At 40.9% G+C, this 13,997-nt stretch overlaps 1 protein-coding gene across 20 annotated transcripts in view; it reads right to left on the bottom strand.

Moving 5' to 3' along the window:
* The window catches only part of MSI2 (musashi RNA binding protein 2), a 453,994-nt gene extending 442,806 nt beyond the window's left edge, over window positions 1-11,188 (bottom strand). For all 20 annotated transcript variants that reach the window (XM_039328150.1, XM_039328151.1, XM_039328157.1 and 17 more), the window contains exon 1: window positions 11,144-11,188. In XM_039328150.1, coding sequence (XP_039184084.1) covers window positions 11,144-11,173 — 30 coding nt within the window. In that variant the 5' untranslated portion in view covers window positions 11,174-11,188. The remainder of the gene's footprint in view (window positions 1-11,143) is intronic.
* Between the last annotated feature and the right edge of the window lie 2,809 nt (window positions 11,189-13,997).

Below are 13,997 nucleotides of genomic sequence, written 5' to 3'. Positions count from 1 at the left end.
CTGGAGGGGAATGGAAGGATTTATATATATATATATATATATGCTCCATATAAAACCTTGCATTCCCCTCTAGCCAATTACAACTGAATAAGCTTCTTGGATGAGAAGCGAAACGTTTTCAAAGGAAAAACAACACAAGAAAGACCAGGTGCCTTTTGGAAAGAAGCTTGTTGAATGGAAAGCTAAACGTTTCCAAAGAGAAAAGCAAGAAGGTCCAGCTGCCTTTTTTGGGAAAAAGCACCTTTGGGACAACCATGACCTGGATGATTGAAAATCTCCACAGACATATAAGCTCTGACTTTAGCAAGAGGAAGAAACTTGTGTTGGGTTATTAAAGTTATTTAAATTCCTCAGAATTAGAGGAATGCTAGCATGGAATCTCCTCTGATTGATATCTTTATTTGCTTGCAAACTGGATAGCTTGCAAGGAAAGGAAGCCTTTTCATGAATGACCCCAAGGCAGAGGCGGCATAATAAGAAAAGAGAGAGCATAGCTCTAACTAAATGGTTATATGTGGCAAGAAGCCAGCCAGTTACATAACCAAACAGAATGGTGACTTGGAGGCAGAGAGGAAAAGGACAACAGACACCATAACTTAGAAAATACTCCCAGGCCTATGACAGTGCCGAATGTGTGATTGGTTGATGGATCCACATGGTCTAAAAAGAAAGGAGGGGACAATACAAGGTAAGGACAGCCAAGAAGATCATAGGAAACTCGCTTCCTGGTATTCAGGATGCTGCTTATAAGCGCTATGTGATTAGAGCTCAAAGCCTTGTTAGAGACCCCACACACCCACTTAATGGTCTGTTTCTGTTGCTCCTCTCTGGGAGGAGGTTTCGAAGTATTTATAGCAGGACTACCCGATTCTGTAATAGCTTTGTTCCCTGTGCCATCCATCTGGTAAACTCGCAAAATTCGTTTTTCTCACCATGCACATGTTTGTTTGTTTGTTTGTTTGTTTGTTTGTTTATGAGACTTATATACCGCTTTAAGTGCAAGCACTCTCTAAGCGGTGTACACCAGTAAGCAATGTATATATATATTTACATTGCCCCCAACAATCTGGGTCCTCATTTTACCTACCCCGGAAGGATGGAAGGCTGAGTCAACCTTGAGCCGGTGAGATTTGAACCGCTGACCTGCTGAACACAGTCAGCTAAAGTGGCCTGCAGTACTGCACCCTAACTGCTGCGCCACCTCGGCTCATATCAAATCCAAACTAGACTGTGTTGTCTCTCTGTATCATACTATGTGGATATATGCATAATTCTGTTTGTATGTATTTATGTATGTATGTATGTCATCTTTATGTCATTTATGTAGTGTATATTGGAGGTGGTGACCCTTTGAGAGGTGTATGCAACAGAATTTCATTTTAATGTATGTCAATTAGTGTACATTCAAAGTGACAATAAAGTTATTATTCTATTCTATTATTCTATTCTATTCTATTCTATTCTATTCTATTCTATTCTATTCTAGTCTAGTCTAGTCTAGTCTAGTCTAGTCTAGTCTGGTTTCTATGCAAACTTGAAAATAACCTAGCAGCATTTATGATCAAGCTGAAGTTATTCTACTTCGGACACATTATGAGAAGTTCTAACTCTCTGGAAAAGACTGTAATGTTAGGGAAGGTAGAAGGAAAGAGAAGAAGAGAATGACCAGCAGCAAGATGCATGGACTCAGTTACAGTGGCAATAAGTGCCCCATTGGAAGACCTGAAGGATTGAGGTTAGGGACTGATCATCGTGGGAAAAAATTGATCACTAGGAGTCGACAATGACTGGATGGCACATAGTCATCATAATCAAGACAAATTTGTAGATATATGCTCTCTGTTCTGTAGGGAAGGGAAACTGAAAGCAATTAATAGCATCCTGAAACAAGATCAAGCCAAAAAATAGTTGAGGAAGCAAAGGTTCTCCATTCTCCTTTGGGAGGATAAAATAATTAGAAAAGAAGGCACGAGTATTATCCTTTCTAAGAGTAGGATGGCAAAGGACTAATAAAAATTGGAGAGTAATCATCTTTTTAGAGCAAAGTGGGTATCAGGTCATTTATCCAAGTGATTGAAATGATTGAAGCCTGGGAAATGGGCCCCTTGTCAGTGAACAAAAGCAGGGGTTTCCAACCTTGGCCACTTTATGACTTGTGGACTTCAACTCCCAGAATTACTCAGCCAGCCATGCTGGCTGATGAATTCTGGGAGTTGAAGTCCACAAGTCGTAGAGTGGCCAAGGTTGGAGACTTCTGAAAAAGAGTGCTGATTTACCACCAGCTTTTCAGGTACTTAGGAGCTGAGGACCTGACAGCACAAGGAAACAACAGCCAATCACCAGCCATCAACAACCAATCAACTAATAGAAAGACACCACATAAATACAATGCATAGAACACATATTCCAGTAGAGAGAAATTCCCTGGTGATGGGCTCCAGCATGAATCCGAAAGCTTGGAAGAGTAAACCTCTGGTCCCAATGACTGGCCCAGATTAGATCTTGCAATTGATCCAAGTTTCTGAAGTCTCAAGAGAACTAAATGGTTCAGTTCCAATCATTGCCATGAAAAAAGGGTGGTCCTAGGAAGCAGATCTCAAGGGGATCTCTCCCAACTCTCCTTCCTTCAGGAATGGATCCCAAAGAAAAGCTGGTGAGAACTAGACAGCATGAAGTGGAAGTCCATTGTGATGAAACCAGCAGGAGTGGATATGGAGAATTCCATTGTGCAGAAGAACACAACTGAAATAAAGCTGTGTTTTTCAGACCTGTCACCTTTAAGATGTGTGGACTTCTTAATGCTGGCTAGGCAATTCTGGAGACTTGAAGTTCACACATCTTGAAAGGTGCCAAGTTTGAAAAACACTGGAGGATGCGGTGGGGAGCCTTTATCACAGGATGGCTTTGTGACTTCTGGAAGATCCAACTATCTGTCATAATAATGACCTACTTTACAGGATGGCTTTGGAGACTATAAAGACACAAGTCATGAACATACTGAATCATAAACTCAGAAGCCTGGTCCAGCAAGTTGCCAGCCTTAGGAACCAGCAGTCAATCAACCGCTGGAGGCTAAGTCAGCAGATAATGAGCAAGAGGAGGTGCAGAAGGAATCTGCTGATGAGGGACTAGCTTCGGAGAGGATCTGCTCAGATCCTTGAGAAGTAGAAGATTCTAATGCCCATAAAAGAGCCACACCTGCTTCTGGACTATTTAAGAACCAGTAGTGGTGATGGCTCCCTTGGAAAACAACTCACCAGCTGGGATTCCTCTGTCCTTCTTTCAGTTCCATTCCAGGTGACTGTCCTCTCTCTGACCTTCTGGACTATTGTGAACCTCATGTGGCTCTTTGCCACTGCTGTACCCCATTTCTCTGAACTTCTCCTCCATTGGTCTCCTACAGCTTGACTATGGACTCCAAACCATGTGGGGCCTAAGTACAGGCAAGACCTTGATTCCATGCATTTTCCAGAACATGCATGTGCTTGCCCAGCTGAATATCTGCCTGTCTTATTGCTGATCAGTAAACCACACAGAAATCAAGTCAGTGTGTGTTGGCTTAGCCTAGGAGAGAACATCAGGTTGTATTTTGGATTCAGTGCCTGGATGGACAAAATATCGCAATTACAAAGGCAACATCAACATCAACTTTAAGATTTGTGGACTTCAATCCCAGAATTCCTTAGCCAGCCTGCTGAAGAATTCTGGGAGTTGAAGTCCACAAATCTTAAAAGTTGCCAAGTCTGGAGATCCCTATCATTAATAGAAAGCCAAAATTGGATTCTAAGATAGCTTTACTTAATGAAAGGAACATTTCCTGGACACTCCCCAGCAGTTCTCTATGATACATCACATAATGTTCAAAAAGAGTCATCAGTGCCTCAGGATGTAATTTAAATGGGCATAGGAAGTTGTAAGGGAAAATCATTTTTTATGGAACTTTAAAAAAACATTGGCTATAACCCACTCATTTATAAATACCCTTGGAACCAATAAATTATAGTTTCAGTTTTAATTTGCTGGTATATTATATGAGTTCTCCATGCAGATATAATGTGGAACCACAGTAAAAACATTCCTTAAATTCCTTAGTGTAATATAAACCTTCATACAAATGCCATCCTCTTTTTCAGAATAACATTCACAGAATTAAATGAGGTTTTGCTTGTTTATTTAAAACTGTATTTCCCTAATTAGCCCATTCTACTGCTGCTTTATGAAAGAAATTTTGAACTCAGATTATATTTTGTTTTAATCTTTAGACAAATTCAGAATTAAATCTTGGGGAAATCTGAAAGTCCTTATATTTCAGAAACGTGATTTAAGAATATTACCTCCATGTGTATGGATCCTGTTAAAGGACTCAGTTTTCAAAGATCTACCTAATGCACCAGTTTAAGCTATTAAAGCTTCAAACTTCATTCTATTCATAGAATTACGATGGTATTAGAACTACTAACAGAAATTAGAACATAGAACTACTACCTGGTACCATGCTAACCTTGAAGTTGCAATCCACTGTGAGAGTTAAGACCCACCTAACTAATAATTCTTACTTTGGAGTAGAGATGAATACACTTTGTCTGTAAGGATAGGAAATAGATTAGGTCCCTTATATCTTTGCCGATATATATTTTTGGTTCTTCATCATTATCAACATTATTGCTATTGTTGTTATAGTACTGACAGCCATTGGGAGGAGTGAGAGGAAAATCTTATGAGAGAACACTAATGGCATAGGCAATTTTTTAAAAAGTACTGCTTTTTGGCTGCTGGGAAAGCATGTCAGCCTCTATGATTAAAATGATACTACTAAAAACATATAATTGAATTCAGAAGAAAAAAATCACAAATCACTCAAAAGGCCTTTCACCTAGGCAATTTAGGAAAATGCATAATTGTTTCTTCTATTTCCGTGTTTTGTTTGGGAGGACCAATCCTTAAACATCCAAAGCAGAGTCAAAACAAGGATTGGCAGGCTTGAGGAATCTCAACTTTTTGGTGTTCTGTAAAAATTACTTTAAAGGCTTCTAGATTCCCTCCCCCCCCCCTCTCTCTCTCACACACACACACCAAGCTTCAGTTGCTGAATACGTCTACAATGCTGAGTAAAGAAAGAAAAAGGGGAAGAAACCTGAAAACAATAACACCCATGATGCAACTATTTCATCATTCTACTGATAATGTTGTACGTCCCGCTGCTAATACAGCTCCAGCAATATCATTTACATGTATGTAACCCGAGGTCTGCCAAAGTCCTCCCAAGCCCCTTTGGGATGGGAATCGGTAATGAACCAATTATCCTTCTCATCTTTTCTACTACCTTCTCCGATTGGTATCTTATGAATATATTACTTTGTGGCTTGTATGTACACTTGTTGATTGTATGTGCATGTTGTTTGTATATGCAATGATTATAGTACTTTGTTGTTTGTATGTACACTGAGAGCTTATGTGTATTCAATCATATTTGGCCAATAAAGTATTCTGGTCTGCTCTGGTCTGCTCTATTCCTATTTCTACTCCATTCTCATTAAAGCGTCTATTCTATTCTATTCTATTTCTATTCCTATTCCCAACAGAGGGTCTATTCTATTCTATTTCTATTTTATTTATTCTCAATAAGGAATCTATTCTACTCTATTCTCAATAAAGAGTCTTCTAATCCTATCCTATCCTATCCTACCCTGTCCTATCCTATGTGAACGCTCCAACACTGGAAGTTTTTAAGAAGAGATTGGACAACTATTTGTTTGAAATGGTATAGGGTTTCCTGCCTTCTCTACTGTTCTTCTCTATTGCTCTGCTCTGCTCTCTGATATCCAGCACAGGAGAACTACAAAGAAAATTTCATGGTTGCAGGAGGGACAGCCCAAAAAGCAAGCTGGGGTGAGAATGGTGAAAGCCAGTACATTTTGCTCCAATCTTTAGCTGCAGGATTCCATTTCTGTATCTCTCAGGCCACCAACCTCTGGATAGCAGGTTCTTATAAGAGCTTAAGCCCATCCTTGAGAGAACAGCTGCATAAGGCTGCAGATAAACAGAACTAAATGGTATTCTGCATTTCCAGAGTGCCTTTCATCTAAGCAGTTCAAAAGAATCTTGGTACTTTGATTTTTCAGAGAATAAAGAACCAAAATGCATTTGTTTTTCCGCTGCCCCACCCCTCCTCCCTCCCCAGGAAAGGAAAGTTTTTAATAAGAACTCTCCCAGAAGATAAATCCAGGGACTCTTGATATGCATATGTATGGGAGTGCATGAAAGAGAGTGAAAATTTGCTGAATTTCAAGATTTCCTGTATATAAGATCTGCCTTAGTCACTATGGTGCCAACTGGCTCTATTAAGACCTCACAGCTAACAATCCTTCAAAAATACATCTTTTCTAATTTCCCTAAACTTTTTAAGGCCCCCTACTTTGGGGGAAGAGCTAGGGGCAACCTCAGGCGCCAGCAAAACATAGCCATGCAATTGCTGAACATCAACTATGTGTTTTCTTCCCATTTTGGGGCAGAAAATATATTAAAATGATCCAGCATTCTCGAAAATAAGCTGAACCAAGATTAAACACTGAAGAAAAACCCTAATCCCTGCATGATAATTTTACAACCTGAGCATGTCAACCCTGTCTATGTTCATGACACAGTCCCACCCCTCCCACCACAGAATTTAAGTGGGCAGTGGGCTTTTAAAAATCCTTCATGGCAACAAATTCATAAACATTATGGGTTGTAGAAAGTGTTGTTGTTTTTTGGTGTGTGTTCTAAATCCCAGGGAGGGAGGGAGGGAGGGAGGGAGGGAGGGAGGGAGGAAGGAAGGAAGGAAGGAAGGAAGGAAGGAAGGAAGGAAGGAAGGAAGGAAGGAAGGAAGGAAGGAAGGAAGGAAGGAAGTTCTCCCATTCATCATTTAATTAAAATTGCCTCTTGTGAAGGCTCCAATCCTGCAGCACTTCTACCTTGAGCAATTTCCCTCTTCTGAGTTTTTTCTGGCTTTACAATGTCCTATCTCAACTGGGGTCATCATAAAAGTATACAAGAATGCAAGAATGGGTGTCCCATAGCTCTCTCTGAGAATATTCCTGACTGTATCATAAAAACCGCTTCTCAATAAAGGGATTTTACTCAACATAGGATGGGCTTGAAAATCTTTCCATACTTTAAAAACTAAATTTTATACTCCCGGAGCAATTTATGCACAACTGATCTTCCTCTTTTTCAACACACCATGAATTCTTGAACACTGTCTTGTTTGTGCTTTTTGGAAGAAAACAGACACCATGGTTATGCATAGATTTTTTTTTAATGATGTTGTTGTTGTGTTACAGTGATCACCCAACATTTGATGAATGCCGACAATCCCAAATGGAAATTAGATATATCTCTATTTCCTTCCTTTATAAGACATACATCAATGACTGTCAGTAAGAGAATACCTGAAACATTAGACCTTTTCATGTGGATGTTACATGTCACCAGATTTTGAACATTTATGGGTAGTCTTCATCTTATTATCAGAATTTCCATTACTAAACAAGATAGCTGTTAAATGAGACATGCCCAATTTTTCCACGGCTGTAAAGCGAATCACCACATTTGTTAAGTGACTCATGCACCCTCTTTTTCTGACTAGGTGAATTTTTTCTTTTAATTTTGCAGAGGTTTTGGAGGCAACTTAATGATGGTTCAATAACTAATAGCACTTTATAATGCCTTGGTAAGGCCACACTTGGAATACTGCATCCAGTTTTGGTCACCACAATGTAAAAAAGATGTTGAGACGCTAGAAAGAGTACAGAGAAGAGCAACAAAGATGATTAGGGGACTGGAGGCTAAAACATATAAGGAAAGGTTGCTGGAATTGGGTATGTCTAGTTTAATGAAGAGAAGGACGAGGGGGGACATGATAGCAGTGCTCCAGTATCTCAGGGGCTGCCACAAAGAAAAGGGAGTCAAGCTATTCTCCAAAGCACTTGAAGGCAGGACAAGAAGCAATGGATGGAAACTAATCAACGAGAGAAGCAACTTGGAACTAAGGAGAAACTTCCTGACAGTTAGAACAATTAACCAGTGGAACAACCTGCCTCCAGAAGTAGTGAATGCTCCAACACTGGAAGTTTTTAAGAAGAAACTGGCCAGCCATTTGTCCGAAATGGTATAGTTTCCCGTCTGAGCAGGGGGTTGGGCTAGATGACCTCTAAGGTCCCTTCCAACTTTATTATTATTATTATTATTATCTATGGAGATTCTGACTCATCTAGGTCATGGTTGTCCCACTGATGCTTTTTCCAAAAGGCAACTTGACTTCCTTGGTTTTTTTCTTTGAAAACACTTCACTTCTGATCCAAAAAGCTTCTTCAGTTCTGTCTGACTGGTGGGGAATAGCTCTTGCTGACGGCTCTTAGATACAGTGATTATGAGGCTCAATAGGCGCAATTTTAAGTCTTATTCATCTTTTTACAATTGTAACTACAGGTAGTCCTCAACTTACGACCACAAATGAGTCCAAAATTTATGTTGCTGAGCGAGACAGTTGTTGAACGAGTTTTGTCCCAGTTTATGACCTTTCTTGCCAGAGTTGTTAAGTGAATCACTGCAGTTGTTAAGTTAGTAACACAATTAAGTGAATCTGGCTTCCCCATTGACTTTGCTTGTCAGAAGATAAACACATGATCCCAGGACACCACAACCGTCATAAATATGAGTCAATTGTGTCTGAACTTTGATCACGTAACCATGGGGATGTTGCAATGGTCATAAGTGTGGAAAAACAGTCACAAGTCACTTTTTAAGTGCTCCTGTAACGTTGAAAGTTGTTAAACAAACGGTTGTAAGTCGAGGACTATTTGTATTTAAATCACCTTAGGTCAGATAAATTTTAAGATATATGCATGATCTGTCCTGGAAGGCGACAGCAGGACTCTAGGGATCCAATAATAACTGGCCATATCTTCTGAAGATCAAGCGCACCTAGAAATCTATAATGCTGGAAAGGTAAAGGAAAGAGAAGACACTCAAGTAGCCAGGTAGATGGACTCTGTTACAGAGACAGAAGGAGCACCTTGGGAGACCTGGAAGAACAGGTTAGGACAGATCATCCTGAAGAAAAAGACTGTAATGCTAGGAAAGATGGAAGGAAAGTGAAGAAGAGAAGGACCATCAGCAAGAGTGTTGGAATCAATTACAGCAGTGATGGTGCACCATTCGAAGTCCTGAAAACCAGCATAGGGACAAAATCTTGGTGGTGCAGTTCTATCCACACATTTGCTAAGAGAGTCAACACTAATTTGATAGCACATCATCAATTCTTTGAAGATTTCCTTTTTCAAGGCAGCTGCAGCTGCCACCAGTGTGTCCCATCTCATATCTCAAGCCTACGATCAGATGAGCAGATGTTCAGTATCCCGAGCACATGGGCGCCCCAAGATGCATCTATAAAAAGCAGTAGGAGTGCAGGATTATGTAAATCAGTTTTATCTATATGGGTATGTAGTCTTTGCCCAGAAGACCCGCACGCTGCATCCACATGCTTTAATTAGGTCAGTTAAAAACATGGTGGTTCTATTTGTACAACAGGCTGATTGCAAACAAAGAAAAACAGAAAAATTATAAGATTTATATAATATTTAGCTTTATACTGGATTGGATTGTGTGTGTGTGTGTGTGTGTGTGTGTGTGTGTGTGCGCACGCGTGCGCGCGCATGGCCAAACAGGCTGTGCAAACCTAGCATTTTCTGTTGGTCCAATATGTTGTGCAAGGCCTGAAAATGAGTTAGTTCAGTAACAAGGTTAATTGTGTAGTGTGAATGCCGCCGATGTGGGCCACAATCTGCATCTTCTTCCTAGTTACAAAATGCCTAACAGTTGTATCCTGGAGCTCATTTATCTTCCTCCGTCTATTATTGAGAAAGTGGTTGGAAAATAGCACAAGGTTTATTATTAATTCTACTTCATTCTCACAACTTACCTTGAGAAGTAAACTAGGTCAGCATCAACTGTGATAGCTACTCAGATGTCAATGGAGCTTAACCAGGATCTGAAGTCAAGTTTATCTTGATTCAGTTCCAATGTCTAATTATGTCATATGAGCAACTATAGCTCAGAACAGGGGTCTTCAGGCTTGGCAACTTTAAAACTTGTGGACTTCAACTCCCAGAATTCCTCAGCCAGCCAAGACCCCTGGCTCAGGACCCCCTCGGTTTCCTACCTTGACCCAAGTAATACAGGTAAACCCCAATTTACAATTATTTGCTTTGAAGTTACAAGTCACTGAAAAAAGTGACTTACGACCAGTCCTCATCCTTACAACCATTTCAGCATTCCCACAGTCATGTGATCAAAATTCAAGCACTTGACAATAAGCATGCATTTACAACAGTTGCACTGACCTGGGGCCATGTGATCACCACTTGCCACCATTCCAGCCAGCTTCTGGCAAGCAAAGTCAATAGGGGGAAGCCAGATTCACTTAATGACCATGTGATTCACTTAGCTTCAGTGATTCGTTTAACAACCATGGCAAAAATATTCATAAAATTTGACACAACTCGCTTAAAAACTACCTTGCTTAACGACAGAAACTCTGGTCCCCATCGTGGTCATTAAGTTGAGAACAACCTGGAGTAGAAGTCAGCTCCCTCAACTTCTTGACAAATACATTAACAAAGGCAACACCAAGACAACTCTCTCCCTATAACACGCCCACTGCCAAAACTCCAAGGCAACATTTGTTTTCATCACACAACCGTGTGTTTCTTCCTACTCGTGGTTTTTCTCCTGTCACACAAGAACAGGCACACAATCCCAACAATGTGCTGGTTAATGACTGCAATAAAATTAAGTACAGTCCCATCAAAGGCTCCCAACTGTGGCAATCCTCCACTTTAAGGGTCTTATGAGATACCTGCAAGCAAGGCAGCCATCCCAGGTGAAGCTATACCCGAGTGGGCCCTACAGGGTTGCCTGTGCTGAATTAGAGAAAATTCCCCATTTACTGTTCCAGATCATCAGTCAGGACCGGGACAAAATCATGTCTCCCCACTAAAAAGTTTCTGCCCTTCCATGCTACAGTTCAAACTGGCTTTTCCAATCTTCGCAAAAAAGAGAGAGCATGTTTCCCAGCCCAAGGAAGTCTCAGGACCCCACATACCACAACTGGAGTCTTATCGGCAAGCCACATCTGTGCCCCGTTACCGTAGCCAAAAAAAGAGTAGCCAAAAAAAAGAGAACAGGCTGGCTTTATCATTCAGATCCTCTGCCTGGTTTGCTCTAGAAATAGCAATGTCATTACACAGCCACTGCCTACAGTTCCCCCCCCCCCAACCTCACCCTCTTTACACAGCATGGGGATAAGCAAGCAGTAACAACAACAACAGATCATGTGTACCTTTAAGTGTTTTTTTTTTCCCTCTCTCTCTTTCTCGCTTGGCATGAAACAAAACAGAAAAGAATGCAAGACCGACAATGGCACTTGCCCTCCCCCCAGCACCGTGGCTTACAAAAACTCCCAACTTTCCCATTTCTTTTTTTGTCTAGAGCAGTGGCCCCCAACCTTTTTTGCACCAGGGACTGGTTTCATGGAAGACAATTTTTCCACGGACTGGGAGTGGAGGGAAGAGGAACACACAACCTAGTTAACAGCATGCTCAGTTAACAGTAGGGTGTGTTTGCCCACTGCTTACCTCTAGCTATGCAGCCCAGTTCGTAACAGGCCATGGACCAGTACCGGTCTGTGGCCCAGGGGTTGCGGACCCCTGGTTTAGAGGGTTAGGGAGATGGGGTGGAACCACAGGCAACCCCTGCTCCTAAAAACCCACATAAGTATTCATTGCTCCTGCCGTGGGCATTGTACAGGTATTCTTTTGTTTCCAAACGCCAGAAATGAAGAGGAAAAAATACTCGGCTCTAAAACCAACTGCTGAATCATTCTTTCTACACAGGCGCACGCACAAACACACCAGGGTCCGTTGTGATGACACTTTATTTGTAAATCTCATTTGGGTGCCACTATTCAAATACATTTCCAAGCCTGGAGAACAAGGCGAGGGTTTAGCTCAGCCAGAGCTAACTAAATCTGACAGCTATGGCAGTGACGCCTGCCAATCTTGATTGACTGGTTGGATATATTTAGCCCGGAGGGAAGGAAAGAAGGAAGGAAGAAAAGGTGGAAGAGGGAGGGGAGGCTGGAGAGAAAAATATGAAGAGGATACTCTTTTGTGCTTTCACTCTGTCTTTATGGATTGGGGCAATTTAATGTTGTTTCAAAGATGTGTAAATATTCTGTCTACGTACATATTTGATTTGCAAATTATCCTCCGAAAGAAAAGTTATCATTCCAGACAGATTCCTGCACTATATATTTACACTCAAAACCAATCCATTTGGGGGTGGGGGGGGGGGCTAATAAATTCAAACAAGCGAACAAATAAATGTTTGGTCCAGCTATCTGTCAAGGACATTTCCTATGTGGAAGGCCCCAGATTCAATACCAATGGCCTCAGGATGGGGCCTTCCATAAGACCTCAATCACTTAAGTAATCCTGGATCAGATGATCAAAGGTCTTGTGGATGGTTAATATCCTTTTTCTAATTCAATTCTTACAAGTTTATTGCCTATCACCACCTTATCTGTTTTCTAGGTAAGTGGGTATAGTGTACGTCAGGCACAAATAACCAGACTCACACTTGAATAATTGAAAGAGTTCAATTAGCTGTTTTATTGCTTAAGCCTATACACAAGAATTTTCTCAGACAGATAGTTTATGCCTAGGTGAGACTAGATAAGATTTAATGGCATTCAAGGGGGATTGGATTTCACCCTCTTGTGCCTATGTAGAGATTCTGAACTAAGTCCCCGTCTGACTCCCCCCGGCTCGTCCAGTCTCTCTCCTACAGTATATTCCTAAAGAAAACGTGTTGCAACTACCCACATTTTGATTATCTAAATATATTTATGGAGCTGTAAAAACCAAATGTGTTATTAAGAATAAGGATGCTATAATTTGGAACTTTGCTTTGCACCATGGCTACCTTCCCATTTAATGAAAAGAATGGTTTGGAAAAAAAATAAGAGCAGAAATCTTAGCAGGCACTAAGGAAGATGTTTGACTATTCCTATAAGCACCATTTGTGTGTCATGATCAGGAGTAACAGTCTGTCTGAACAAAGCACATTTTCCTACTTCCAGAAATGTCTGAAACTCTTTAAAACTATTGATTCACTGACAAACCAGAGCCATCCCATCTCACTGATGATTTAAAAAAAAAACTATTTTCCCACTTTGATATTCGAAACACGTACAAATTTTTTTTTTAATGGAAACTACTAGCGTAAGCGTCATTCACAAAATTCACCACATATCATGATGATCGAAGCAATGTTGTGACAATTCGAGATGAATAGGGTGGAGGGAACAGATGAATGAAGTGTAAAACAAAAGTCCTTTGCTAGTATAACTTAGTACATCATTAACTCTTCAGAAAGAGGGTAAATTCTTTGCTCTCCCATTCCATCTCCAGCTTTGCTTAACCTTGCTCCTTCTTCTCCCAATAATTCTAACCATCAGCTTCCCTTTTTCCCAACTATTCTTACCATTGCTAGGGTCCTTCCTTTCTCCTACTCAGAGAGTCATTCCTTCTCCTGAATAATGTCAGACAACACAGATACACAACATCCATGTCTCTTTTCCTTCCTTTGGGCACAATACAGTTAGTCCTTAACTTACAAACACAACTGAGCCCAGAATTATAGTCATTGAGTCACTGCTGTCATCAAACAAGACACCCATGCAATCCCAGCTCTCCCCACTGCAGTCATTATGGGGAACATGGGGTGCCTAAGGGGATGGAAGAAATCCTGCAGTGCTGAACCAATGGTCATAAGTTGAGGACCTAACTGTAGACCAGGGGTGTCAAACTGCCAGCCACAGGCCGGACGCATCATGAGGAAACCGCGCCCACCCCATTGCCGGCAATGGGGAAAAAGTTCCGATACGTCGCGTGATG

Source organism: Crotalus tigris, unplaced genomic scaffold (assembly GCF_016545835.1).
Source record: "Crotalus tigris isolate CLP2741 ecotype Arizona unplaced genomic scaffold, ASM1654583v1 scf7180000024371.1489680, whole genome shotgun sequence".
Lineage (NCBI taxonomy): Eukaryota > Metazoa > Chordata > Lepidosauria > Squamata > Viperidae > Crotalus > Crotalus tigris.
Note: the sequence above shows the minus strand (reverse complement) of the source record. Positions and strands in the feature narration are given on the sequence as shown.